This window comes from Lygodium microphyllum, chromosome 18 (genome assembly GCF_053477565.2).
Source record: "Lygodium microphyllum isolate KBCC chromosome 18, Lygodium_microphyllum_v1.1.10, whole genome shotgun sequence".
NCBI classification, from domain to species: domain Eukaryota; kingdom Viridiplantae; phylum Streptophyta; class Polypodiopsida; order Schizaeales; family Lygodiaceae; genus Lygodium; species Lygodium microphyllum.
The window spans coordinates 91,016,086-91,043,594 of NC_141152.1; the positions used below are offsets into that span (position 1 = coordinate 91,016,086).

The window sequence follows — 27,509 nt, forward strand, 5'->3', positions numbered from 1 at the left end:
CAACATCCATAATGTGCATGGGTGGAGTAGTATATATAACTAAGAGCTAGGATATGCACATGTAAAATTTACTTCCACAAGTTTGTGAGTCAAGTTCAATAAGGTGTGGATGGTTTACTTAACCACTCTTAACCTATGTGCCAAAACTTTTGCTAGTTCATGGAGTATCTCCAAAAATGGAAGTACTCTCCATGAAGTAGTTGAAAAATCAAGAGTTAATGTAAAGTGAATTGCAAAAATTTCACAAAAACCTTGGAGAAAAAGATGGTCTAAAACCCTTGAGCCCTTGAAAAATTTTAGTTATATAAAAATAACAGTAATCTAATTAAAAAATTCTCTATAACTTTGAGCGACGTCTTCACCCTTCAACTGAAATTCTAGGATATGGAGGGTACGTGGGTTTAAAAAACCTGAGCAGACGAGTCTCGACTCCCCGGCATTCAGTTTTGCACGTGGGAATCTGAGATGTAAGCAATTGAGTAAATTGAGCCTACCAGCAAGCATATGCTGCCTACACTATATAAAGTCAAAATAAAACATTAAAAAACACTCTCCTCTCGCTCGCTGGCGTTGAGAGGGGCTTTTCTGCTTGAATATACGACTCAGGAGTCAGGAGGGAGCATCTGACAGACTTCGCAGCTGCTAAAACGGAACCCATATATGGTATCTTTGCATCCTAGAGCCTCCTGCGGCTCTCTCTTTGTGTCTCTCCGTGAATCTGCTCAAAACCTTCACCAAATATGATCTCGGCGATCCCTAACCCAGCTTGCTAATCTCAAAAATTAGCGGATCGAAATTCGAAATTTACGTATCAGCAATACGTGGGCGGTTTGTACAGCCTATGACAACTCTTTCCCACTGCGGCATTGGACCCCTCAAAGGAGCCCACCCAGCAAATTGGGAAAGATCGCAGGACCCAGATATGAAACTGGGCATGGATTTTTGAGAAATATTATGAGACATATGCTCTAATCGAAATTGGGCATATACGGCGCTCCTTGAAACTGGGCATGATGGTTGGGGATTGAATTGGAATGGGGTATACATCTGAAGCATCATGAGGCATTCGATTGCTGGTCGTATGCACGCATGTGAGTGTGTTTGCTGTGAGAGAATCTGAGGGGACAAAAGCATCGATTGATGGCATGATCATGAAGGAGGGAGGGGTAATTATCAAACAACAAACAGTGTCACAGCAGGCAAAGCGAAGGGGAGCACTACTCTCCCTCGTCACATCCTAGGGCCTAGAATATGTGATAAATCAGCGCACCTCTTCAACCATTAATCTCTTTTCCTTACGGAGTCACCATCATTTGCCTTTTGCCCCCCTTTTCATTCATTTTCATTCAGCCTATCAGCCTGTATCTCATCTCTGGTCTCTCTGATCATCGTTCTGCTCTCTCTCCCCCCTCCCCCCGATAAATCAGCCCACCTCTTCAACCATTAATCTCTTTTCCTTACGGAGTCACCATCATAGGCCTTTTGCCCCCTTTTTCATTCATTTTCATTCAGCCTATCCGCCTGTTTCTCATCTCTGGTTTCTCTGATCATCGTTCTGCTTTCTCTCTCTCTCTCTCTCTCTCTCTCTCTCACGTGCAGTGATGAAAGACATGTACCACATCTTCACCATCTCTCATTTGTCTCCCCTCTATCGTCGAGTAATAGCATCCTTTCTCCTGTAGCAGATGAATGCCCACTTTGCTGCATCAATCAATTAACCTGGCAAGCCTTGAACCAGCTAGCAGGTTTGATGGCCACCAGCTAAATTTTCACCCCTGCTCGGCTCCCCCTTGCCGCAGCCACCTTCTCATCTCTCGTCTCTTCCTTTTCGTTCAAAAGTAGCTATGTAGCCCTCCTCCCCTATATATCTATTTGCTTAGGCGGCAGCACAGTGTTACCCAACATCAGGTGACTTTCCTTAACGGGCGCACACTGTACTACTGTTTGAGGAGTGATCATTGGAAGTGCCCTAAGTCACAAACTGGATGGACACGCAGGATGAATCCATATCTATGGGCAGGATGTGGGAGCTCAATCAGAGACTGGACCAACCCCTGGATGCTGAAGCCACCCAAATTAAAAATGAGCCGCGTCCATCCAAGGTATTTGCATCGATGTTTCATACATCCATGCAGCGCTATTTGTGTCAAATGGATTTTTGTCTTCAAGCTCTTTTAACTCATCCAAAGTCATCTGCTGTACATATCATGAAACCTTCTCCTCGAAATTAGCTGCCTCCTATGCGGCAGTTTTCTTTCTGAAACCTCTGTTTTAGTTTCACAACGTGAAACTTATTTGAAACTGTTAAATTCAACTCCAGAGCTTTTCCGAACAAGCTGTCACAAGAAGCAGAATGGCATTCTGTAATTGAGGTCTAGACTCATTCTGTATGTGATGATCGTCGGATACTTGACTGCAGTCAGTTGCTGTCATTTAGTAGCTAACTCTACTTCATGATCATGTGTATGTGCAATGCCTCGCCTAATTGCTGAGGATCAGCTTTTTGATCTGTATTCTTGAAATGTTGTTAGTCTGATCGCAGTAATTTGCAGCTAGTCCTAATTCTAATGTAGTACAATGTAATTTGCTGGTGCAGGTCATGCCAGCTCTTGTGGTATTACGCTTGGCATTTCAGAGTCTTGGAGTAGTGTATGGGGACCTGGGTACTTCTCCTCTGTATGTGTTCCACAGCACATTTCCGAAAGGAATTCCTGAAAAGGAATCCCTTATGGGGGTGCTCTCTTGCATCATATATTCCCTCACATTGATACCACTTATAAAATATACGTTTTTTGTCATGAGAGCAAATGACCATGGAGAAGGCAAGTATCATCTTTTTAAGGTTATATGTACATGCTATATATTGAGATGTCTTACAGTATCTTCTTCATTATTCCTCAGCTGAATAACTAATGTAGTATAGAGTTATATACCTTGTTAAGATGTTTGCCATTGGTTTCAAATGTATTTGGAGTAAAGAGTTCAGTATTGTTTCTGTCCACAAGTGACCATAACGAATTGCAGGAATCAAGAATGATTCAATGATCTGAAAAGGACTTCACTGTAATTAGCTCACCAGACTTTCAGTGTAGCTGTCTGCAAAAATCAGTTTTTAAAATAAATTGATGATATCTTGTCAAAGAAATGGTCAAGTCTAGGTAATTCAAAGTGTGAGTGATAACAAAACGTATATGGCCAGAAAAACCCTCTTCAGAAGTTATTGTGCACCTTGACAATGTGAATCATCATTCTCTGAATTGAAACAAATCTCTCTTACAGGTGGAACTTTTGCTCTTTATTCTTCAATATGTCGACATGCTAGAGTCAATGCAATCACAAATCAGCATCCAACAGATCACAAACTTACTACGTACATTAGGAATGAATTTAACAAAGAATCAGTTGCAGGGAAGACGAAAACATGGTTGGAAGCTAAAGTGTACCGTCAAAGTGCTTTAGTTCTCCTTGTTCTTTTTGGCACCTGCATGGTCATTGGGGATGGCATCTTAACCCCTGCAATTTCTGGTAATTCAACTATCCTATCTGCAACCTTATATCTTATTAACCTATGGTCCTAACTCTTTGTATATATAGTTGAAGCATCAATTGTCTTAAGAACTTGATATCATTGTTTGCAAGATCTAAAGAAAAGGGGAAAGCTGCCTTTTCTTTCCTACACAAGTAAAAACAAGAGTGTGTTCAATGTAGCCTTCCAGCTAAGGGATCCAGGTTAGAGAATTAAAAGCACAAACAATTTCAAGCAAGGTAATTACTTTCACAAAGAGACTGCCTTTTTGCGACAAAAAAAAAAAGAAGAATAACAAGCAGCAGTTCTAAGTAATAAGAATAAGTGAGAAAGAGACGGGGAAGAGAGCTTTACATGAATAAATAAATGCTTTTTGTTCATGAAAATGCTATCATGGTCTTACTAAAGTGTGAGACAAGCGGAAGATTGACAATCATGAAAGCTTCATCAAATGTGTTTGTGATCTTCTGAGTTCTTACCTCTAAGAAAAAAATCCTCGCTTGCAAGCACATGCAATGGCTTGCAGCAGCTGAAAAGCAATGGAGTTGTAAGATACTGGTCTAGCTGATGTAGGAATCAATCATAATATAGCTGAAGGAAAGAAAGTGGAGGGAAGGCAACAGGCGTATGTCCTCCAACCAATACAAGATGTTCATTGGTAGGGGGAAGTCCTTTTCTGGACCAAATAAAACTGAGAGGGAAAGGATTTTGTGTGCTTTTACGGTGGTTCATGTGTAGATTTTGAGATCTTCAAATGTAAGTTAGGTTTGCAAAATTGAGTGCCTAAATGTTCCATAGTACATGCTGATCAGATAGATAACTTAAGCATGCAAGGAAACTGTGTTGGACAGAGCAAGAATTGAGTGCCATTTTGACTATAGATGAGCAATCTTTTTTAGATCTATTGCTTTCTTTGAGATTTCCAACAAATCCCTATGTCGCATGGCTGATATTTGAAGGCACACTTCTTGAGACAGCTGAGAAACTATAGCAGGTCGTTTTTGTATTTTCTGCACATTTTTTCATCAACCTTTGTTCCAACTAGTGGTTGGAACACTCGGGAACTCTCTCTTTAGTGGAAAACACACATTGACACCTCCCTCAACTTGCTGCCACGCGAGCCATCGGCTGTGGGGCAGCTTTGCCTTCAAGCATCTTGTACACTCTTTCATTCATTTACATTGTTCACTTTAGAGTTCTCTTTCTTCTTTGTTTGTGTTTTTGTGTTTTGCATTTTTGTGTTTGTGAGTTCTTTTCGTTTTAGTCATGGTCGTACACTTATTGTTTTCTTTTGCAAACCCTAGCATATCTCCATGTGGTGTTAGAGCCAGTGCTCTTCTAGAGTGTTAGTTAAGGCTATCATGGATTTATTGGTTTGTTCTTGATTACATTATGTCATGTATTGATTCATGATGGCTCAAATCGCTCCATCTTGGGATTCTTTGATGTTCTCACAGGTTACTCCTTCAATGGAGGCTTTGTTGAGGCACTATGGTCTTGATTTGGAGGACAATACTCCATGTAGTAACCTTTTTTAAAGGGATCATTCATAGAGGCCCAACTCTTTTTTGTCTCATAGTCCACAAGCTGCATTTGAGTTGGAGCACTTTTTTGATGAAATTGATCACCTCTTAGAGGAAAGAACAATCCCGGTGGCAAGATCATACAATCCATTTTTGTGCGATTTTGATTATGTCTATGTTGCTTCTTTAGTTATGCAAGGATTGATTATAAGTCACCATGGAGACCTAGATTGGTACCAATATGGAGGAGAAGAAAACTCTATGATTTGAGATGTTCCATAGGGTTACGTTTTCTGCGTATAAGAATAGCCCATAAAATTTTAAGTTGCCCTATTCTAAAGTTAACTCAGCCCATAAATATCCTCGAGTTCTATGCATAAAACTTTGCGATAGCTTACATACATGTAGACATCATAATCATCCATGATTTCTCTTCACACAAGCAATTTGTGAGCAACTATCTATTGGTAGAATAGTATTGTTGGGTTTCACTCATGCTTACGCTCATAGAGGAGTGTCTGTGATCTCAGTAGGACACTGGGCCACTTTTTACTTTGTACAAGAGGTTTTTTCCCCTAGATTTATTCTCTTTATTTTATGTGCCTATGTTACACATTTTCAGGCACTTATCGTGTTGCACACACTTTGGGTGTGAACACTCTCTTACAAGCCTAAGGTTTAAGGGTTGTACCTTGTACTTTCATATTACACTTTCAATCTATTGCATTGGGTGTGTGGTTCCACTCTCCACACTGTCTACTCCACTCTTAGCTGAGCTTTGATCCACTCCATCTCTTACATTTGGTATCAGAGCAGAGTACAGCTCTGCTCAGTCTATTGCATTGGGTGTCGTGCTTCCACTCTACACAATGTCTACTCCACTCTTAGCTAAGCTTCGATCCACTCCATCTCTCACATTTGGTATCAGAGCAGAGTACAGCTCAGTTCAACCCTTGTGGAACTGTCCCTTCAGTTGGAACAGTTAGCTCCTGCTTGTGCCAGTTTGTACCTTGTAGACTGTGTCACCCAATCAGCTAGAGCCGCTGCCAGAGAAGCCTTGTCTTGTCTGCCTCCTCCAGCGGAGCAGTCCTAGCTCATTGACTGCCGCTAGCGCAGCAGTGTTTGTCTGCACCTGTGCTGCACCTGCCTTGCAGCCCGCTTGTATTGCCGCCCGCCTTTGCCCTGCGCCACCCGTCTCCTCCAGCCCGCTTGTGGCCAGCGTCGCCTGCTTGTGCCACCATATGTTCGACTGCCCGCCTGTGCCACCATGTGTTCGACTGCCGCCTGCTTGTGCCACCCTGTGTTCAAATGCCGACCGCCTGCGCTCCTGTGCCCAGCGCCACCCCTGCAGCTTCATCGCCTAGTTGCCAATGTTGCCTGGCCTATCTGGCCGCTAGTCCCGGCCACCAGCTCAACTACAACTGCCACCAGCTCGACACTGAGACCAGATGCTCCTGCCATTGGTTCCTGCGCCAGGTATAAATTTTTTAAAGTTAAAATTACTTTTTTATTTCAGATTCATCTCTAGGGAAGGGGCTTTTGCCCGGGCAGGTACAAGCAATCTTGATACGTGTCCGGGACATGATTTATATAGAAATTTCTTGGCAAATAAGTCAAGAATTTTGGGGCTTTTGGGTTTTGTGAAGACATTGGTACATGCAGAGCAGTTTTAGTCTGAAATAGACTGTTTTAGGGCATTTTGGGGCTTTTGCTTCTATAGTGTTGCTGAGCATTGATTGCACCGTGGACTGCGTGCATTACAAACAAATTTGATAGAGTGTACTTCAATTTGCTAATTGCAGCAAATAACTTGCTGTAATTTCTGAAAATTTTACGATTTCTAGGTTGGTTTAGCTAGGACATTGCTCTTTTGCTCTTTTTGGCATTGTTTATCATGGCAAATGAGGGAGGTGATATATTTACCTATGTATCCAAGGAATGTATCCAAGGAAGACAGATTGGATGGTATTAACTATTCACTTTGGTCCTTCATGATGAAGAACGTGCTGATTGTGAAGAATCTTTGGATCTATGTCAGGGGTGAAGAAGTTAGGCCTAGAGTTGTAGCTCCTGCTACCCCTCCTCCAGGAGGATGTGGACAATGGGCAACTCAACCTGTTCAGCCTGCTCCAAGGCATGGGATACACGGGATGCACAGGCTTTGTCGCTGATTGCATTGACAGTTCAGCGATCTATTATTCCTCACATTTTGTTTGTAGCTTCTTCATGAGAAGCTTGGTTGACCTTGGAGCAAATGTTTCCTGGTAAGTATGAGATCCGTATCTCTTTCTTAAAGAAAGAGCTTGAGACACTGAAGATGGATGACGGTGACTCTATGTAGAATCACCTAAACAAAATTCAAGACTTGTGTGAGCAGCTTATGAATGTTGATGAGTATTACTCAGATGCGCAGATGATATCCACTACATTGAATTCATTGTCGCCATCGTACTTGGCCTTTCATATGGCCTTGAACCTCGCCATGAGGATTGCCCCACAACCACTTACTTTCCTTTAGCTGGTCAGTTTGCTCTTAGAGGAGGAGCAAACAAGAAGAAACAGTGGTGTGGATGTTATAGCCTTTGAGCAGGCTTTTATGGCATGACAGAAGGGCGAGGGCAGCCAAGCAAAGAATGCTCTGCAGAGCTCTGGGACTTCAGGCACTTCACAGGGCAATAAGAAACAAGGGGACATGCAAGCCAAGACGAGCAAATGCCATTATTGGAATAAGCCAAGCCACTACATCACTGAGTGTAGAAAGCCCATAGCCAAGGAGGAGTCGGGGATTTCTATTTCTGATGCTCCTTCCACTGCACTGAGTCAGCGTCCTTTGTTGCAGATAGGGATTATTGTTTTTATACATGTAGTTATGACTCTTCTTAGGCTGATAGAGCATTTAGCTCTATTGAGGATGCAAGCATATGGTTTTTTGACATTGGTGCGTCCTTTGTTGCAGATAGGAAATATTGTTTTTATACATGCAATTATGACTCTTCTTGGGCTGATAGAGCATTTAGCTCTATTGAGGATGTAGACACATGGTTTTTTGACAATGGTGCTTCTAGGCACATCACATCTTGCGCAGAGATTTGTTTGCTTTTGTTGGTGTAGTCCCAATTGGCAAGCTTGTATAGTGTGCCAACAATGCATCATACCCTGTTAGAGGTATTGGGGAGATTGTTCTCATAGCCATTGATGGCTTTATTCGGTGCCCACAGGATGCTTTGTTTGTGCCAGGTATAAATAAGAATTTATTATCTATTTCTTCTTTGGCACAATGTGGTTTGTAGGTCACCTTTGATGATGACAGATGCATGTTGCGAGATAAGGAACACATGACTTTGGTCTTGACTGACGCTTTATGTCATGGGCTATATGAGTTGGATGCTCTTTCAGTTGATCAGTCCGCCTATTTAGTGTTCACTCTTACTCCTGCTATGTTACAGGCGGAGTTATGGCATGGTCGCATGGGGCATGTAAACTATGGTAGCTTGATGCTTCTATAGCTTATATAGATGCTTGATGGATTACCTTTCTTGGAGAGATCTCCTGAGCACTTATGCGAGGGATGTATTTTGGGGAAAATGCATCGGTTTTCGTTTCCTTGTGATGTTGCTTTTAGAGCCACAGCTAGGTTACAGTTAGTGCACTCAAATGTATATGGCCCTATGTAGACAAAGTCATTGGGTGGATGTTACTATTTTGTGACTTTTATTAATGACTTTATCCGCTTCTACTGGGTCTATTCTTTAGTGAAAAAGTCAGAAGTGTATGATGCATTTTTTGGTTTTGTAGCACTTGTTGAGAAACAATCTGGCTGTAGGGTGAAGACTCTCCGTTCGTACTGAGGGGGGGAATATATGTCCTCTATGTTGAATTCTTTTTTGAAGCAAAAGGGCATTGCTCATCAGTTCACTACTGCTTATACTCCACAGCAGAATGGAGTTGCAGAGAGAAAGAATTGATCACTCATGGAGATGGCCAGATGTATGTTGAAAGCAATGAGCTTGCCACACAGTTTTTGGATGGAAGCCGTTATGTGTGCTTGCTATGTTTTGAATAGATGCCCCACCAATGCATTAAAGAATATCACGCCTTTTGAGGCTTGGAACAGCCGGAAACCTTTTGCTGGGCACTTTCATACTTTTGGGTGTCTTGCATATGCACACCTTCCCAAGGTACTTAGAAAAAAGTTGGATAATAAGGTTGTCAAATGCATTTTTGTGGGGTATAGCAATGAGAGCAAAGGATATAGATTATATGATCCTGTCTCTAAAAAGGTATTTGCTAGTAGGGATGTACTTTTCAATGAAAAATCAAAATTATCCCTTGCTGGTTTTGACACATATCAGGCTGTTAGTTATGTATTTGAAGGGCTGCCCCCCATTTCATTTGGTGATTCAGTTGGAGTTGCAGCAAGTGAACTTAATGTTTAGCCAGCTGCTCCATTGGATAATGTAGAAAATCAGCCAATGGCTGATCTAAATATTCAGCAAAGTGCTGAATCTGAAATTCAGCAAGAGCTTATGTATAGTCAGGAGGCAATACAAATGCCTAAAGACAAATGCCTAGATGGTATTTACAGACTATGAAAGATAATCATTTGGATGCTCCCATGGCTGGTTTTACTAGAAGGCAAGCTCGTATGCATGATAATGCACATACCATGGAGTTTGTTATGGCAGCAAATACAGTTGATGATGAGGAGTTTGAATGTTTTGAGGATGCACAACATAGCGTGCATCGGATGGCAGCAATGCAAGCTGAGTTTGATTCCATCATTAAGAATGAAACATGGGATTTAGTGTCTTTGCCTATTGGGAAGAAAGTCTTTAGAACAAAATGGATCTATAAGCTGAAAGGGAATGCAGATGGATACATTGACAAATATAAAGCCAGGCTTGTAGCCAAGGGCTATGTATAGAAGAAAGACATTGACTATGAGGAGACATTTGCTCCTACCTCTTGCATGACTACCATTAGGTCTATGATTGCTTTGACTGGCCATTATGAATGGACTGTGCATGAGTTAGATATAAAGCTGCATTTTTACATGGGGAATCTCACGAAGAAGTATATGTACAACAGCCCATTGGTTTTGCAATTGAGGGATCTGAACACTTGGTTTGTAAGCTGAAAAAGACTTTATATGGCTTGAAACAAGCTCCTAGAGCTTGATATGCAAAGATTGATGCTTTTTAACTCAGCCAAGGATTCATAAACAACTCATTAGAGTTTACTCTTTATGTATGTAAAGAGGGGGGATCCATGCTAATCATTTGTCTATATGTTGATGACCTTTTGCTTACAAGGACACATGCTGATTAGATTTCAGCATTTAAACAAAATTTGTAGCAAACTTTTGAGATGTCAGACTTGGGGTCTTTGCACTATTACTTGGGCATTCAATTCATTCATGATGCTAGAGGTATCGGTTTATTACAGTTAAGATACATTGGTAAACTTCTTGAGAGGTTTGGCTTACAGGATTGTAAGCCAGTCTGTACACCAATGGAACCTGGACTAAAGCTGCCATTGCATGATGATAGTGACTTGCTTGATATACACACATATGCTCCAATAGTTGGATGCCTTATCTACCTGTGCAACACTAGGCCAGACATACAATTTGCAGTTTCAGCCCTGAGCAGATATATGCATTAGCCATGCATGTCACATTGGCAAGCTGTCAAGTGTGTTTTCTGTTACTTGCAGGGTACTAGATCTCTTGGATTGCTTTATGCCAAAGGGGGAACCACTACACTTATATGCTTATAGTGATTCTGATTGGGCTGGTGATTATGATTCGCGTCACTCCACTAGTAGCAATTGTTTCTTTCTTGGTTCATCTTGCATATCTTGGCTTAGCAAGAAACACTACACTGTTGCCACATCGTAAGGTGAAATTGAATACAAGGAAGCTTTCACTACTACAGTTGAATGTGTATGGCTTAGACACTTGCTAGCTGATCTGGATGTATCTGTCACGGAGCCCACTACTTCATTCAGTGACAGTCAGAGTGCCATTGCAGTGGCACGGAACCCAGTGTTTCATGCACACATGAAACACATTGAGATCCATTATCACTTTGTTAGAGAGAGGCTACATGTTGGAGATATCAGCCTTGTCTATTGTCCTACTACTAGTAATGTGGCAAACATCTTCACCAAAGCTCTTTCTCGTGACAAATTTGAAGCATTTCACAATGCTTTAAATTTGATCTCCTTTGGTAGCAAATGACCCTTGTATTTTGGTCACTCTTCACTCCAGGGGGGTTTGTTGGGTTTCACTCACGCTTACGCTTACAAAGGAGTGTCGGTGATCTCAGTAGGACACTGGGGCACTTTTTACTCTTCGTACGAGAGGTTTTTTTCCTAGATTTATTCTCTTTATTTTATGGGTCTATGTTACACATTTTCAGGTACTTATCGTATTGCACACACTTTGGGTGTGAACATCCTCTTATAACCCTAAGGTTTAAGGGTTGTACCTTGTACTTTCATCTTACACTTTCAGTCTATTGCATTGGGTGTTGTGCTTCCACTTTTCACATTGTCTACTTCACTTTTAGTTGAGCTTCGATCCACTCCATCTCTCACAAGTATTACAATAGTGCTACCCTATTTAGGTGAGTATTTAGCAGTGATTATTCTGTCAATCTTGGAGTCCTTTTCCTTCTTTTGAGAGGATTGACCAACCAAAGCCTTAGATTTAGAATCATTGGCTTTTTTAATTGCTCCTCTTGGTATAAGACCACAAGAAGCAACTCTTCCTACCAAAGAGTCTCAGACCGCCCTAAAGCAAGCAAGGTGGAATAAAAATCACTAAAATAGGGCAGTAACTCTGAAAGAAGAGTTATCGCCATGTCTTCAAAAGTGATCACCTTTCCCGCGTTTTATACGTGCATTTGAAGCTACCTTAGCTTGTTAATATGCTCCTGCATAGAAGATGACTTATTGACACTCATGGTCCACATTTGCACTTCCAAAGAAACTCGCTTCATGACGGTCATATGATTGTTGTTAACCCCAACACGAAGAAAGCAAAAGGAAATAAAAAAGATGCAGGTCAAAGGCGGAAAAAAGGTAGCCCGACTGAAGAAAGAAGAGGAGAAAAGGCCAGAAGTGCAAGGGCAACCTTAAAAGTCCAAGGGAAATGCAAAAGGGGAAAGGCGCATTTTAAAATATAAAGGCGCACCCTGAAATCTTATAAAAGAGTGCCAGGCGGTGGAAAATCCGGAAAGCTAAAACAGAAGGTAAAGACAAAGGCCAAGGCAAAGAGAAACGGAAGACAAATGCGCACGAGGAAAAGCGCAAGTCCAACTATTGTAAAAGAGCGCAAGCGCATCATGGTTTAATTCAAGGAGCCCTGGGCTCTCACCCGTGCAATTTGTAAATGTAGACGGGCGATGGAAAGGAAGCTAGGAAGATAGAAGGACAATGGGAAAAATGGCCTAGGCTACGGCCAGCCATGAAAAAAAGGGGAAAAGGGGATGACCGCCCAAAAGGGATTTAGGGTTTTGTATATAAAGTTGAAAAGTGAATGAGAAGCTCATTCTTGTGTGTGGCCAAAAGTAGCTCTCCTCTTGTTCTTCTTCTTTTTGTTTTTGCTTGCTTGAGTTTGTGCTTGAGAGAGGGAGTGTGAGAGTGTGAGGGAGTGAGTGTGTGAGGGTGAGGGACCGAGGAGGAGAAGCTCTCCATCTTCTCCTCTCTTCTTCTCTTCTCTTCTCTTCTCTTGTCTTGCTCGCGGCAATGGAGCTTGGAGCGTGGAGCTTGAGTATGGAGCTTGCTTGAAGCTTGCACTTGGATCGTGGAGCTACCAGAGTGCGTGGGAGAGGAGGTAACTCGAACGGCACGGAGGTAAGCTCACTACACCCGTAGATATGGATGGCGCGTCGGCTATGTGGGAGGTAGCCATTAGTGCTCGGCTTGGAACGCTTGAATCAATAAGCGGTCCGTGGGTCTTGGCGGTTGAGCGAAAGCTCCCACATTTTGGTTTTGTTGTCGGGACCAACGGATTCAAGCCTTGAGCGCTTGCGCGCTTCGAATCGAGCATTGGAGTAGGGTTTTCCCCGAACCGGTGCTTGAGGTAGATAGGTAGGAAGCGAGGGGGTTGAAGATGGTATTCGATCTCCTTGGCAAGTAGGTGTTTTGTTTTCTTGAGATTTATGTTGAGGAATGAAGTAGTGTAGGAATTTACTTTGTGATTGGATGCATTTAGGGTAGGAAAAAACAACGAAAAAGAAGAAAAAAACAGGCAAACAGTAGGGTTTTCTGTTGTTGTATAACAGGCTAAAACAGGGAAACAGGGGACCAGATTCAAGTCTCTGGGTGAGACATGGACAGGGAACTAGCTGTAAGGTTCTGCAGTGCTGGGAAAGGACCTTAAGAGGCCTGAGAGGCCAGGACAGACCTCAGTTCCTTGGTTTGCGTTGTGTGTGAGAGAGAGAGAGAGAGAGAACTTCTGGTTCACAGAACGAGAAAGCGCTGCTCCGATTTCTAGGCGCTGGTGATTCGTGCTGCTCCAGGTGAGTCTGGTGTTTTTCAACAAGTGCCCTGATCAGATCTAGAAAGTCTGTGGTGATTGTGTGCACCAGACAGTGAGGAGGGGTTAAACGCGCGGGAATCGCGTCCGCTGCCGACGTACTCGGACCAACTCGCTGTGGTCCGATTCCCAGAATTGGACCACGCGAGTTTGGGAGTCGGACCGTCCGATTCCCAGAATCGGACCAGCCCGAACGGACGTGCCACGTGACACTCGGACCAACCCGTCCGATTTTGACACTCGGACACTCGGACGAGTCATAATGGGACCACTCACAATCGGACTAGGCCGTCCGAGTTCCATAATCGGACCACTCACAATCGGACCAGGCCATCCGAGTCCCAGAATCGGACCAGCTCAGAATCGGACCGGACTAGCCAGAATCGAACCACCCTGTCCGATCCGATTCCCAGAATCGGACCACTTTTTGATCCGACTCCTAGGATCGGACGTGACCAAAATCGGACCACTGGGCCGATCGGACCAACCTAAAACCGGACGTCCGATTTTGATAATCAGACTCCTGAAAATCGGACATCTGAGAATCGGACAGAAAACTGTCAAAATCGGACAGGTATCGAGAATACAAATTTTAACGCATCTAAACCCCGAGATTGACCCCAAAGGCTACGTAGAGCTAAAGGCACATCACAGATCCATCACTGGGCTAAATTTTAGAGTACGTAGTTCAAAATTTGGCTATAAACGGTCCTCCAAATTGTGCATGGATTTTATCGTAACGGCCCTGCGGGTCGGGGGGGACTGCCTCCCCTGGACCCCCACAGAGGGGGCTCTGGCTCTGCCCCCTCCGCACCTCCCTCGAGTAGGTTGGAGAGAAAATGCGCGCCATGACAAGTCCTCCAAATTGGACCCTAGTATAGCAAGGGCTCTACACGAGCAGGGATTCTCCCTTGCAAAAGAGCAACCAAAAGCCCGTGCCCGAATAGAGAGAAACAGAGACCCTAGAATCTCAATGGGCCAATCTAGCCATCAAGGGCAAAAAGGCCACACCACGAGAACACAAAGACATTGTGTTCAAACCGTATCTAGTCAGAGCAAAATGCAACTTCAGCAAGCTACAAATGCGAAGATGATTGGACATGATACTTTGGACGAGAGATGTACCTTGAGCAACACTGCACAGACAACCCAAGACTGTGGTGGAGAATCCACGTCTGGACATGCGAGTGGGGACTTAAGGGCATCTGTCAGAAGGCTTAAATTTACAAGCCAGGACCCGGAAGATGAAGACATAGTACCACCTGCTTATCTTAGGGTCAAACTCACCGCAAAAAGAGAGCATACTATTGATGCTCTAATTGATGAAGGAGCAGATTTTAATGTCTTGACCTATGAATCGTGGACCCTACTAGGCCAACCAGAGCTGACACCGACTAGTGCAACTCTTAGCCCTTATGGGGGACACCCACAAGCACTTATAGGGAAGTGCAAAATCCTTGCGACAATTGAAACGGAAAGCTTGCCTATCCTATTTCATGTTCCTCCAAAAAGTGCTAGCTGCAGGAAAGAAACCCTCCTAGGAAGACCCTTCAAAAGGGCGACCAAATGCGAGGCTGACTATGTAGTACAGAGGATACACCTGACACTACCGGGTGTGAGGATAGTCACCACCTTTAGCAAGGGTGACCTCATCGAACCTCAAGGGAAAGGCAAGGAAGGTGCTGACGTAATATTCAAGCCTACTAACGAGAGCAAGGACTTGTTGGAAAAACTGATACAAGCACAGGTCGAACAACGAGAACCAGTGAGTGAGGCCAGGTCTGAAACAAGAAGGTCAAGAGACAATGCCAAGGACGGGCTTTGGACTTACAAATATCGTAGAAGACCCCAAAAGAAGCCTAAGCCTTATAGACGGAGGCGTCGATGGAGAGCCAACACAACGCCACGATGGATATCCAAGGCGTTGCTTCGGGCTCAAGGGTATTATACAGGCAACCGATGGATTTGGGTGCCAAAACCCCTTGCTAAACCTCCCTGGTCGACTGAAGGCCAGAGTACATCAAAAGCAACGAAGCACAGGAGGAAATCTAAGAGAAACTCTAGGTCTCGAGATAAGAAATCGGACATGAGTGTTCGAAAGAAAGAGCCTCAACCTAGCATGCTTAATAAGCAGATGTTATATGTAACCATTGAGCGTGCACAAAAGCCATTAGTGCCCATTGAGCCTTTGATTTCCCAAGGGGAGAACAAACATCATAGGCACAACATTGCTCATGGCAAGGCTACTCGCTCAACAAAGCAAATGGCACAATCATCTAATAGCCTTGAGAAAATCATTCAGCTAGTGCCACATCCACCTAGGAGTCCTAGATCTCCTACGTCCTCTTCTCCCAAACAGACACAGGAAGCACTACAGCGGTTGTCAAGGGCGACTGCTCAATTCAAATCTCTACCTCCATCTAAGCTTCTAACCGTCAAAGAGGTGGGGCATGATGCCATCTGTAGCTCTCGACCCAAGGATATGCCTGAGCCACCTAATGCGACTAGATCAGCTCATGTTCGATCTACACAAATGAGTGCTCAAAGGCCAATGAAAGACACAGCCACTTCTGATCGCCCTAGGGACTTGACACCGCAATCCACCAAGGGTAGCTAGCCCACTAAACTAGCTGCTACTACTTCCAATCAGGGACCACAGCAGCCACAGCCCTTGGCTGTGACAATGCCCCTTGTGGAATGTGTCCTTAGTGGTTTACCTGAGGAGGTGTCGCAACCAAATCCCTCGACAACTCCAGCACTTTCAAAGTGCCTAAAGCCTAGGACAGAGAAGTCGAATGCAAGGGAGTTGGTTGAAAAGCTAGACTCTCCGAAAAGGGCGGCAGTTGTGCCCTCACAACCGGGCAAGGCTATTCAGCAAACCACGGCTATGTCCCATAAGGACATACTAGAGAAGGGAAATGCTGAGGCCCGACCAAGTACATCAGCGGTCGATATAGCCCAGGGTTCTGAGTCGTTGAGAGAGGCACCTTCATTGACCAAGAAAAAGAGGAGAAATCAGAGAAAACAACAATAGTTGCAGGTGGTTGTGGACCCCAAGAACATTGTGACGAAGGGCGCTGGAGAGTTGATGAATAAAGCATCGAGTCCATCCACCAATGAACCCACTGATGCCTCTTCTAATAGCGGTGAAACCTCAGACACATCTGTGTGCTCTGACAAACCAAAGTAACAGTTGCCATCAACAGTTGCTTGCAACACTCTATCCACTGACAATAGAACTCACATTGATCAATCAAGAGTGGATACAATGTTGTCACAACAGGGTGACAAATCTATACCAGTCATATCCGAGAAGAACCATGACAAAATAGCAGCAAAACCTCAGGAGAAACGGAAGAACCCCAAGAGCTTAAGAAATCCTAGCGTTGACCAATCTTGCTCATCTAGGCTTGAGCCCCCAGCCATGCTAAAGCCTAAGGAAACTCTTAGAACTTTGCATGAGATAGCAACCGAGCAAGCCCTCGTTGAACATAGAAGTGTCGCAGAATGCTTAACTGAGTTGGATCGCCATTTGGCCAATCGCTCCTCAGAGACTGTCATGATCTGAGCCCCTAGTTCGGCCATTACAACGCGGCTTTTGCACCAACGCTGCTCAAATTGACTCTAGCCTGCTGACAGTCGCTTTAGTAGCTCGATGTCTATGAGATTCGGTCGGCAGAGCACTTCATTGAATGTGACGGTTAAGCGTAGTTCGTCAGCCTCCTCGTCAGGGATGAGTCGCATCTGTTCATGCAGGAGCCTATCGTAGTGCCCGTTAAGATGTTCTTGTTCTTCCCATGATAGAGGAAAGGTCAAGTAATCTCCAAGCTGCTCCTTGGGGATCGTGTCCACGTCCTCAAGGACGTAGACACGTGCGACCACTTTGAGCTTAGGACCCAACCTATGTGGCACCAACTTCCCTTCGAGTACTCACTGACATTCGGGGTACGGACTTAGCTGAGACTAGGCTCCAAGGCCCTTTGATTGATAAGGTTCTCACTGAGGAGGAGTTACATATTGCCAGTAGACTCGGTCAAGGTTCCATGCTACTCGACGTGGCAAAATATCTATTAGTATTAAGTCAGCTGCCACGAATACTAGATGCGTGTGCCACGCTCCGGTACAACCCCGAGTTCTACACTTGGTTCTTATCCTTGTGATGTGACATGGATTCATAGATATGTATATAAATAAACACTGATTTTTGTGTCACCATGTATAAACAATATCAACACACACAAGAGTCGGGTTTGACAGGCTAAGCTCCTCAGGTCCTCCTCACATTACACTTTTAAAAGTCGGGTGACCAGCCCCACCTCTAAGTGAAGGGCATGCAACCCATATTGCCGCCATAGGAGGCCTTGACCAACAACTCTGATGGTGTAGACAGGGTGTAGTCCCTTCCTATACACCTTCTCCCCTTTTTGTTCTATCCTCCTGAGGATGTACCCTGTCCCACTCCACGACAACCAGTCCACACGACTTAGCATAAACTAATATCCGCTAATGACTGGAGGCAACGCGAACATCAGCATGGGGACCATTCCCTTCAATTGCACTCAAGGTTTTGGTCAGATTGAGCTTGGCTTGAGAGCTCCTAAGTCACTTGGGTTCGTTGGTTTTATGCTAGTATCACTATTTTTTGAGGTATCAAGAGGATGGTACTGGGCACAGTTGGTGGGTTTAGTCACAATTGGAAGATTCGACTCTAATGGTGCAATATCTTGATGAGAAGAAGTATTTATGGAGTCTATCACTACAACAAAAAGGCCTCATAGACGCACATTTAGACACGATTTTTGAATATAGAGAAAATCTTACGGGCACGTCTATCCGCCCGTCTATTTGCGCATCTATCATTTTGCGTCTATAATCTCATGTATCAACAAATTTACACGCAAAAATAGACGCGCAATAGATGCACATATACACGCGCATATTGACACGCTGGTAGACGCGTTTTTACAAGCACTGGTAGACGCGAACGAAAAACAGAAAATGTCATTTAAAAAAAAAGATATTTAATTTTTTTAAAAAATTTAAATTATGAAGCGCGTGTATAAGCGTGTGTAGTCTGTACTATAGACGCGCGTATAAACGCGAAAAAAGAGAAGAAATAAAAAAGAAAAAGAAAAGAAAAGAATGGAAAAATAAGAAGCACCCACGATCATAGCACAGCACCTAGGGGTCTTCAAATTAGGTACGTCTGGTGACCTTGGTCGACCGGCTTCGTCCCTAGTCCCCTAGCCCCTTATACTCACCCACAATTGTTCAGGGCACATCAAGGGCAGGACATACCTGGGGAGCTTCTCTCGCCTAGGGTTAGACCTGTCACCCTGACCCACTTGCACAATTTTCTTTTGCACTCTGCCTTCGTACCATTGCAATCAGTGGTAATAAGCACCGCACGATTGGCCATGAAAAATACACCGTACTCATCACGCAAGTCCAATAGTTTCCAGCTACTGAAAGTGCGGTGTCCTTGCATTCCATTATGCTACATTGTGCAGTCACAAGGCACAGGATGTCTCATATGCCTTCACGCGTACTCCTCCACATGGACAACTTTGCTTCATCCACGAATTGTTATGAGAAACTAGCCCACGGTCTTTTAACTATGTAATATCTAAGTATGCACGAGCACTCACATGATATTTGCACCAAAGTATATCCACGGTTTGGGTCCTCAAGTGCAAGACAATACTCTAGGCTTGCTTAGTGTTCGACCTGTCTCCCAAACTAATCCAAATATGTCTTATGCACGATGAGAAGCCTAGCACTACCCCTTAAGGAGAGATCACAGGTGAGGTTTTCCAATTGCAGGTATAAGGTGTTGTTGCTCTTCATCAACACTCAACTTTGCTACTTGTCCCTTACCATCCAACAAGCCCGCAAAGAATCGTCATGTGCAGAATCCCCAACAAACCAACACTTGTGCTGGCCATCAATGCAATCCCCAACACAGCATAGCCCTACCAACAACTCCAACAACCTTCCACCAGCCACCTTGGCCACCAACAGGCCCCCAGGACCTTTTGCCACACCACCACCAACACTCCTCCACGGAAACCACAGGCGTCCTTGTCACCCACATCTTCGGTGCATGCTACAGTCTGCTACCTACGACGGTGAGTGCCATGGGACTGTCACTCGTCTAGGAGGGGGGTAATGTTAACCCCAACACGAAGAAAGCAAAAGGAAATAAAAAAGATGCAGGTCAAAGGCGGAAAAAAGGTAGCCCGACTGAAGAAAGAAGATGAGAAAAGGCCAGAAGTGCAAGGGCAACCTTAAAAGTCCAAGGGAAATGCAAAAGGGGAAAGGCGCATTTTAAAATATAAAGGCGCACCCTGAAATCTTGTAAAAGAGTGCCAGGCGGTGGAAAATCCGGAAAGCTAAAACAGAAGGTAAAGACAAAGGCCAAGGCAAAGAGGAACGGAAGACAAAGGTGCACGAGGAAAAGCGCAAGTCCAACTATTGTAAAAGAGCGCAAGCGCATCATGGTTTAATTCATGGAGCGTTGGGCTCTCACCCGTGCAATTTGTAAATGTAGACGGGCGGTGGAAAGGAAGCTAGGAAGATAGAAGGACAATGGGGAAAAGGGCCTAGGCTACGGCCGGCCATGAAAAAAAGGGGATGACCGCCTAAAAGGGATTTAGGGTTTGTATATAAAGTTGAAAAGTGAATGAGAAGCTCATTCTTGTGTGTGGCCAAAAGTAGCTCTCCTCTTGTTCTTGTTCTTCTTGTTCTTGCTTGCTTGAGTTTGTGCTTGAGAGAGGGAGTGTGAGAGTGTGAGGGTGAGGGACCGAGGAGGAGAAGCTCTCCATCTTCTCCTCTCTTCTTCTCTTCTCTTCTCTTCTCTTGTCTTGCTCGCGGAAATGGAGCTTGGAGCGTGGAGCTTGAGGATGGATCTTGCTTGAAGCTTGCACTTGGATCGTGGAGCTACCGGAGTGCGCGGGAGAGGAGGTAACTCGAACGGCACGGAGGTAAGCTCACTACACCCATAGATATGGATGGCGCGTCGGCTATGTGAGAGGTAGCCATTAGTGCTCGGCTTGGAACGCTTGAATCAATAAGCGGTCCGTGGGTCTTGGCGGTTGAGCAAAAGCTCCCACAATTGTACATTTGATTAAGCTCTAGCTATATCTCCCAAGCCACCGTCAAATGCTCAATATGAGAGATAACAACTGTAATAAATGAGAGAAATAAAAACGAGTGAATGCAAGCATTGAGTTTATCCCAATGTGCTTGAGCCTTTGCTAACTCCACCTTATCATTGGAAGAGAGTCTAAACTTATCTCACGAAAAAGAATGATGAATAGCCTTCGTAGCAAGCTCTGCCAAATCATAGGACTCCAAAATGGCAAGCATCATGACCCGCTAGATGAGGTGATTTTCACCATCGAGCTTTTGATCTGATGGAAGAGCCAGTAAGACGGGTCCATGATCGCTTGAAACTCTGTCTTGGCCTCAGAAGACATCTTCACCTACAATGCTTGCACAAAACACAAAAAGCACCCCCCTCTGATTGTGAGAATACAGCCTTCTAGGACTCTTGACCGCTCATCCTGCTCCTTCACTCGCCAGAGGCGATGAAAAGGTAAAATCTGCACTTGAAGGCCCAAAACGGAGCCTTCTACCTTCTCTAATAGAAAAAACTAGCAGCAGCTTCAGCAAATCTTCTCCTTTCTCGCACCTATGCTCGCCTCAGCCTTGTTTTGATGCGCAACCCTCTTGCTTGCACTTGAACGCTGAAAACACAGCCTTGTGTCGCGCTGAAATCTCTTCATATGGGTCCACCCTAGGTCAGTCCTTCAATGCTCTGATACCATGATAGAGTGAAGCAATGCGCAAGTGAATGACCAAGACAAAGAGTGAACAGAGAGAGAGAAAGAGAGCGAAACACAAAAAATTTGCAGTGAAGAATGTTGTATAAGGATGCAAAAATATACAGGAGTAGAGAGAATGTTTGCGTATGTCTCCACCTAGAAGATCTTAGTCTCCTGAGGGTAGTCTCCACGGTCTGCAGCCTGAAATCTGAGTGCACAACTGAGAAGGACTGCAAAAGGCAGAGCCAATAAATAGGCCAGTAGAAAATGGCACAAAATACCAGGTTGGGTGCATTAAATGCAGCCAATTGACAGCAATACTGTAAGATCAGCTTGTCCGACCTGAAAACTGTTGGCGCTTGACACGTTTGGAAATGCTGTCTAATGAAATTTTTCTTTCAGCTGTTGCTTGCCACTTGTCACCTGCTCCTGCTGCTCCAGTTGCTCTTGCCTGTCCAGGGAATGTCCAGGTGTCCAACTCTAACATGTCTTTGATGCACATTTAGGCTTTACGCCATGACTAGACACTCAAAGGTTTACTACTTTACATCTTGGTGCTTTGTTTCCAGAAATGCCACTTGTGCACTATGCACCTCCTCCATATCTGCAAATACGTCACTCTCTATCCTTTGATCTTGTTGTGTGGGGAGTCCCCCTCTTGGACACTATAGCACCCTCCCCAATTGCTCAAACGCACAAACCCTCTTCTTGTGCTAATGATTCATCTCCTTCATTGAAGGACTCAAGGAGTGGAAAGGAATCACCTACACATTTAATCCTAGTACCACCCTCCTTGCTCAATCACTTAAGGAGTGGAAAGGAATCACCTACATATTTAAAACTAGTACCACCCTTCCTGCTCTCTGTACCCAGGAAAGTGGTCCATATTAAGATCCCTCAAACTAGTACATTTCTTTATTAATCAATATACTTGCTCATATCACTTTTTGGAACACCTATCCATAATAGTTGAAGCTCCTCAATCAAAGATTAGATATAGACATGCATATTCTTCACCTTGTATTGATCGAGAATCAATAGACTAAGTATGAGATGGCCCTTCTTGGTTAAGAGCCATGGAGGGATATTATAGTTAACCAAGATTGCATGCCAAACATTGTGTGTGATTGCCTATTGCCCAAAAGTCTGCTAATACAAATGATTTTCCTCTCATTATGAACCTAATCTCATAGTATGAATACCCAAATCAACCTTAACCTCTTTTGATCGTGGTAGTGTCGCTCCAAGGAGATTGACAAGAGGTCTTCCCTAGGGAGGTAGCTTAGTTTCTCCGCCTCCTAGTATCCGTGTTTATCAATGGTTGGCCATTGGTGCAATGGATCTTGAATCTCTCCCTCATTCAGTGCCTCGTAGCATCTTTTAGACTCTATTTACTTTCAAGTCTTCCATTGCACACTTGCAGTTTTCATTTTCTTCCATGGCATTCTACGCTCAACTTTCTTTTACGAATTTCTCATTGATTGGTGTGGTAGCAATGAGAGACCATGGATGCATTTCTTAATGTCATGTTTGGTTAACATTGTAGTAATTGCAGCTCTGTATGCTTGAAGACACACTAGTTTGAGTGTGTAATTGAGACAGATTCAAAGCTCGTTGGTCAAGGTTGGTGGGAGCAAAAAGAGTACTCGTATGTGACAACCACGTTGATCACACGGGCAGGTTACAAATGGTTCGTGTAAGGGATTATCTTCAATATTAATGAAATACCATAAGGAGTGCTCACCTTGGGGGCCAATCTAGTATTGTTTACTATGTAAGAGCGCTCTAGCTCCTAGGTTCTTTGTGTCATTTATTTTCTTAGCTGAATTGAATAGTGTGTGCACTGTAAGTTTATGTTCATTGCCTTATAGATCAGATATATGGGATGGTTTCATGGTTCCTTTCCTAGGGCATCACCATCTTTCCTATGGGGGTGAGCTCTAGTTGTCTTGAGGTGCGCAGACAAGTTTTGGCTTGCTGTAATTCAGTATACAACAGTGAATTTGTGGAAATTCAGCAAAGATGTCTCACAAGGAACAAATACAAGTGATGACTACTCATTGTTCTCTATTGAGTAGCAATCATTACATATAGCAACGCACTAATGCAATTGATACTATACAAGTAAATGCATAGCAGCTAAGAAACACGTTTCTTTCAATTTGAAACTTACGAAATGTTTCTTAAAGTACGAAACGTTTTTTGAGAGTAAAAAACGTGGATTTTTTTTTTGTTCGGTGAGTTGGAACTCAAAACATGGTTTTTTTGACAAAAACTATTGGGCAATGTTAAACATGATGATGATGTTGTGTAATGACTCATGTGAGGGCTCAAGATTTTGGATGAGAGATTGGATTTTTTGTGATTTTGTTTAGTTATTGAACTTTGTCAATCTAGTATCTATTCTTGTCTTGAGAGTTGATTATTATATGACTTTAGTCGCATTTATGGGTTATTTATGATATATTATGATTCATTCTCGATTTTGACATTTTGTTAGTTTGTTTTGAAATGAGAATCATGATGTTGCAACTTGACTCAGTCCATATTGTAAATAGGCTATTTACATGTTTATTTTAATTTTCTTTGTATGATATATATGAATTATAATGTTGGAGTTCTAAACCATACTAAAACTTGTCCAAAGACTAACTTTGACATAAGTGACAAGTCAATAATGGATCATGGATATGTAATGTATTATTCTCAATGGAATCTATTATTATTCAAGCTCAATTGGCCATTCTTTGTTTAAGAGAGAGTTCCATAGAGGTTTAGAACCTCTTTTCCTAGTCAAAACTACTAAAAATCCCTATATAAAAAAACCCGGGTTTTTTATTTTACCCTCTCTTGAAAGAAACTTATGAAACATGTTTTTGACGTTTCGTTTCTAAACATTTCTGGCTACTATGAGTAAATGTATCTTCTTCTAGTGGAACTTTTGAAACCTCACTTAACATGTGGATTAATTTTAATCACATGATTAAGTAAATGTTGCACATGTGAGGTACAACTGGGGTTAAAGTAAATTTACGAGCCTGAGACCTGAAGAAATCATGGGATGTCAAAGGCAAAAGTTGCTGTAAGTTATGCTGCATGAAACTAGCCTTTCTACTTGGAATGGGTAAATAATAACCTGATTTAAGAGTTAATTACAACAATAAATAAATGCACATAAAATGAAATACACACTTTACCATAACATTCTTGGACAGTAGACTCCCTGTTGGCCCTAAAACTGGCGCCCCTTGCGGTATTTCTTTAGCTTTCATTCAATTGGAAGGAGTACAACTTGAGATTCTTCAATATCCTCCTGCTAACCAATTGCTCTTGCTGTCATAAATGACTAGCAAGCCTTTTGGGTCATTTGCTCCTTGATTCATCCAGGATTTCTTTTCCAATTTGACCCTTGGCTGGCCAAATGCTGCCCCAAATCAATTCGGGATGGGTTGGCTCCTGAAATCCCTTGATAATCTTTAATTATCAGTTGCTGATTTCAGTCCCTTGAGCCTTCAATCTCTGGCACGGATCCCAAGGTGGCTGCTAAACCCTAATTTTTGCTGTAAATTAGGATTTACTGCAGAAATTACAGATCAGGCCACCAAAAATGGCTGAGATCTCCTCTGAATGGCTAAGAATTGTTAAGAATGACTGAGTATAGGCTGAAGGAGATGAGAGAATGCTGTAGAGGGAGGAAATTCTGAGATTTGTCATAAAGAACCGATCAAAATCAGCTACCGCACTGTTGTACCAGCCCCAAACGGATGCACCAATAACAATAGGAGCATCATAGACTGTGATCTTTAGGAGAAAGTGCATCAGCATCAATTGCCAGCTTCCCAAGGTCAAGAATATGCAATCTCCATCACCAAAATGGTCTCCAATGGCTGGAAAATGGCCCTAAATGTTGGCAGCAACAGTCCAACACCTCTTCCCAACAGCTTCAAAATGAAAAAATGAGATTTCCCTCCCCCTTCAGCCCTATTTAGCCTTTCCTCCACTTGCATGGGAAAGTTTTGCCAAGTGGCAGTTTTCTTAATCCATTTTGAGTAATTTTCAGCCATTTAATTAATCTGAAAATTAATTCAGCCCTTAATCCATGCCCAGAAAATTGACTTTGCCCATCCAAAAATTAATTAGCTAGGCCATTTGCAACCCAAAGTGGTTCCATGCATTAATTGACCCTTGGGCAAGCATTAATCCATTAATTAATGCCTAGTCCCTAGTGTTACCACCGACACTTAATGGCCAATTATAACTGACATCAAAATTCACCTAAGAACCTAACAAGTATAACTTGTTATAACTTTTGCCTTTGACACCTATCTTTTTCACAGAGTCCTTGGGCCTTCAACTGTAAAAACGTAGCTTACATCTCACATGTGCAACACATGTGCATATTTTAATTGCACATTTGATTAATCCTTTAACCAAATATCAATTAAACATATGCAAAGCATCAAATTTTCACGTCCTCGTGATATTGCACAAGTACTTGGTGGTATCTGGTGCCAGTTGTTGGCTTAGGTCATCCATTTGGCCATAAGTGTCAGTTGGTGACTTTAGAGAAGTAGCGTTTAATGGTACGTAACACCAATCTGATGGTCAAAGATAGCATAGAGACACTCGGGAATGGAAGTTGACTGGCCAATTTAATTATTGGCCAATCAGATTATTTTTCAGGGCACCGAAATAATTATTAGATTAATTTTTAGTATTTAAAGACTGAAAATTAATATTTAATTATGAAAAATATTGAAAAAACCATTTGGGAAGGTTGCTACTTATCAAAAATGCCCATGCAAGACTGAAAAACGTCTTTAGAGGCTGGAGAGAAGCATCTTTATAAATTTAGCTTGGAAGGGAGAGTAAGCGGAGATTGCTGGTCTGATTTGTAGCCATTGGAGGACCTTTTGAGGTTGCCAAGGGTAGGAGAAGACCAATCAATAGTAGGAGGCTGCATCTACAGGCTGTTGAGATAGGGTAGTAGCTGTAAATGACTGATTTTCTTCAGTTCTTTGCATTTACAAGCTGTTGTGGCAGGGCAGTAGCTGCGTTTGACTGATTTTCAATCATTCTTTGTGACAAAACTCTGAATTTTCTCTCTCTACAGCTTTCCCTCTCATCTCCGAGCCATTTCACAACCTTGCTTCGAAGATCTTAGCATTTGGACCCTTGGAGGCTGAGAAATTTCAGATTTCTCTACTGTAAATTCTAATATGCAGTAGAAATTAGAGTTTAGCAGCAGCCTCGAGAATTGTGCTAGAAATTGGAAGCTCCAAGACTTGGATTGAATAGGGTTGAAGCTGTTTTTAGCCTATTTAAGTGGAGGGACCAGCAAATAATTGAATTTGGGACATTTTCCATTTCTATCAAAGTGGGTGAAGGCCAATTGATTGCTCGAATCAAGGGGCAAATTGGATTAAAGACTTGCTGGTGATCCATCACAGCAAGGGGAGTTGGAATACTAAAAGGGATTGGGAGAATCCCATTGTAAATCAACTTATTCTTCAATAAAGTTAAGGAAATCCAAAAGGGGCGCCAATTTTGGGGCCAATCGGGTATGCATTGTCCAAGATCAGTAGGTAAATTTGTATTTTCATATTCCACTGAAGGAAGGCTGGTTATTATAGTAAGAAATGGCAAAAAGCAATGCTATCAGAGATGGAACCTCTCATGAGAAAAATGGCACTTGGGATTTGGTACTTTTGCCAAAAGGAAAGAAAGTGCTATCGTGCAAATGGGTTTACAAAATGAAAGTCACTTTTGGTTGTTTGCCCAAGTACAAGGCACACTTGGTTGCTAAAGGGTACAAGCAAGAATATGGAATTGATTTTGATGCAATCTTTTCTCCTGTAGTCAAAATGACTACTTTGCGAACCATCTTGGGGTTGGTTGCATTTGAGGACATGGAACTCATACAAAAATTGTCTTCTTACATGGTGATTTGCATGAGGAAATATATATGCAGCAGCTTGACGGTTTTGTTGCAAAGGGAAAAGAGCACATGGTATGTAAACTCAACAAAAGTCTGTATGGGCTGAAGCAAGCACCACATGAATGGTATCACAAATTTGATACATTCATGC

General features: G+C 43.0%; 1 protein-coding gene across 3 annotated transcripts in view; it reads left to right on the forward strand.

Moving 5' to 3' along the window:
• The first annotated feature begins 651 nt into the window (after positions 1–651).
• Positions 652–27,509, forward strand: part of LOC148021144 (potassium transporter 11-like) — an 80,572-nt gene continuing 53,714 nt past the window's right edge. The window contains exons 1-5 of one of the 3 annotated variants that reach the window (XM_087698989.1): positions 652–1,908; positions 1,998–2,102; positions 2,597–2,822; positions 3,280–3,525; positions 3,640–3,729. In XM_087698989.1, the coding sequence (XP_087555115.1) occupies positions 2,013–2,102; positions 2,597–2,822; positions 3,280–3,525; positions 3,640–3,729 (652 nt within the window). In that variant the 5' untranslated portion in view covers positions 652–1,908; positions 1,998–2,012. Of the gene's footprint in view, positions 1,909–1,975; positions 2,103–2,596; positions 2,823–3,279; positions 3,526–3,639; positions 3,730–27,509 lie in introns of those variants that run through there. The other 2 variants (XM_087698990.1, XM_087698991.1) reach the window with 2 other exon arrangements.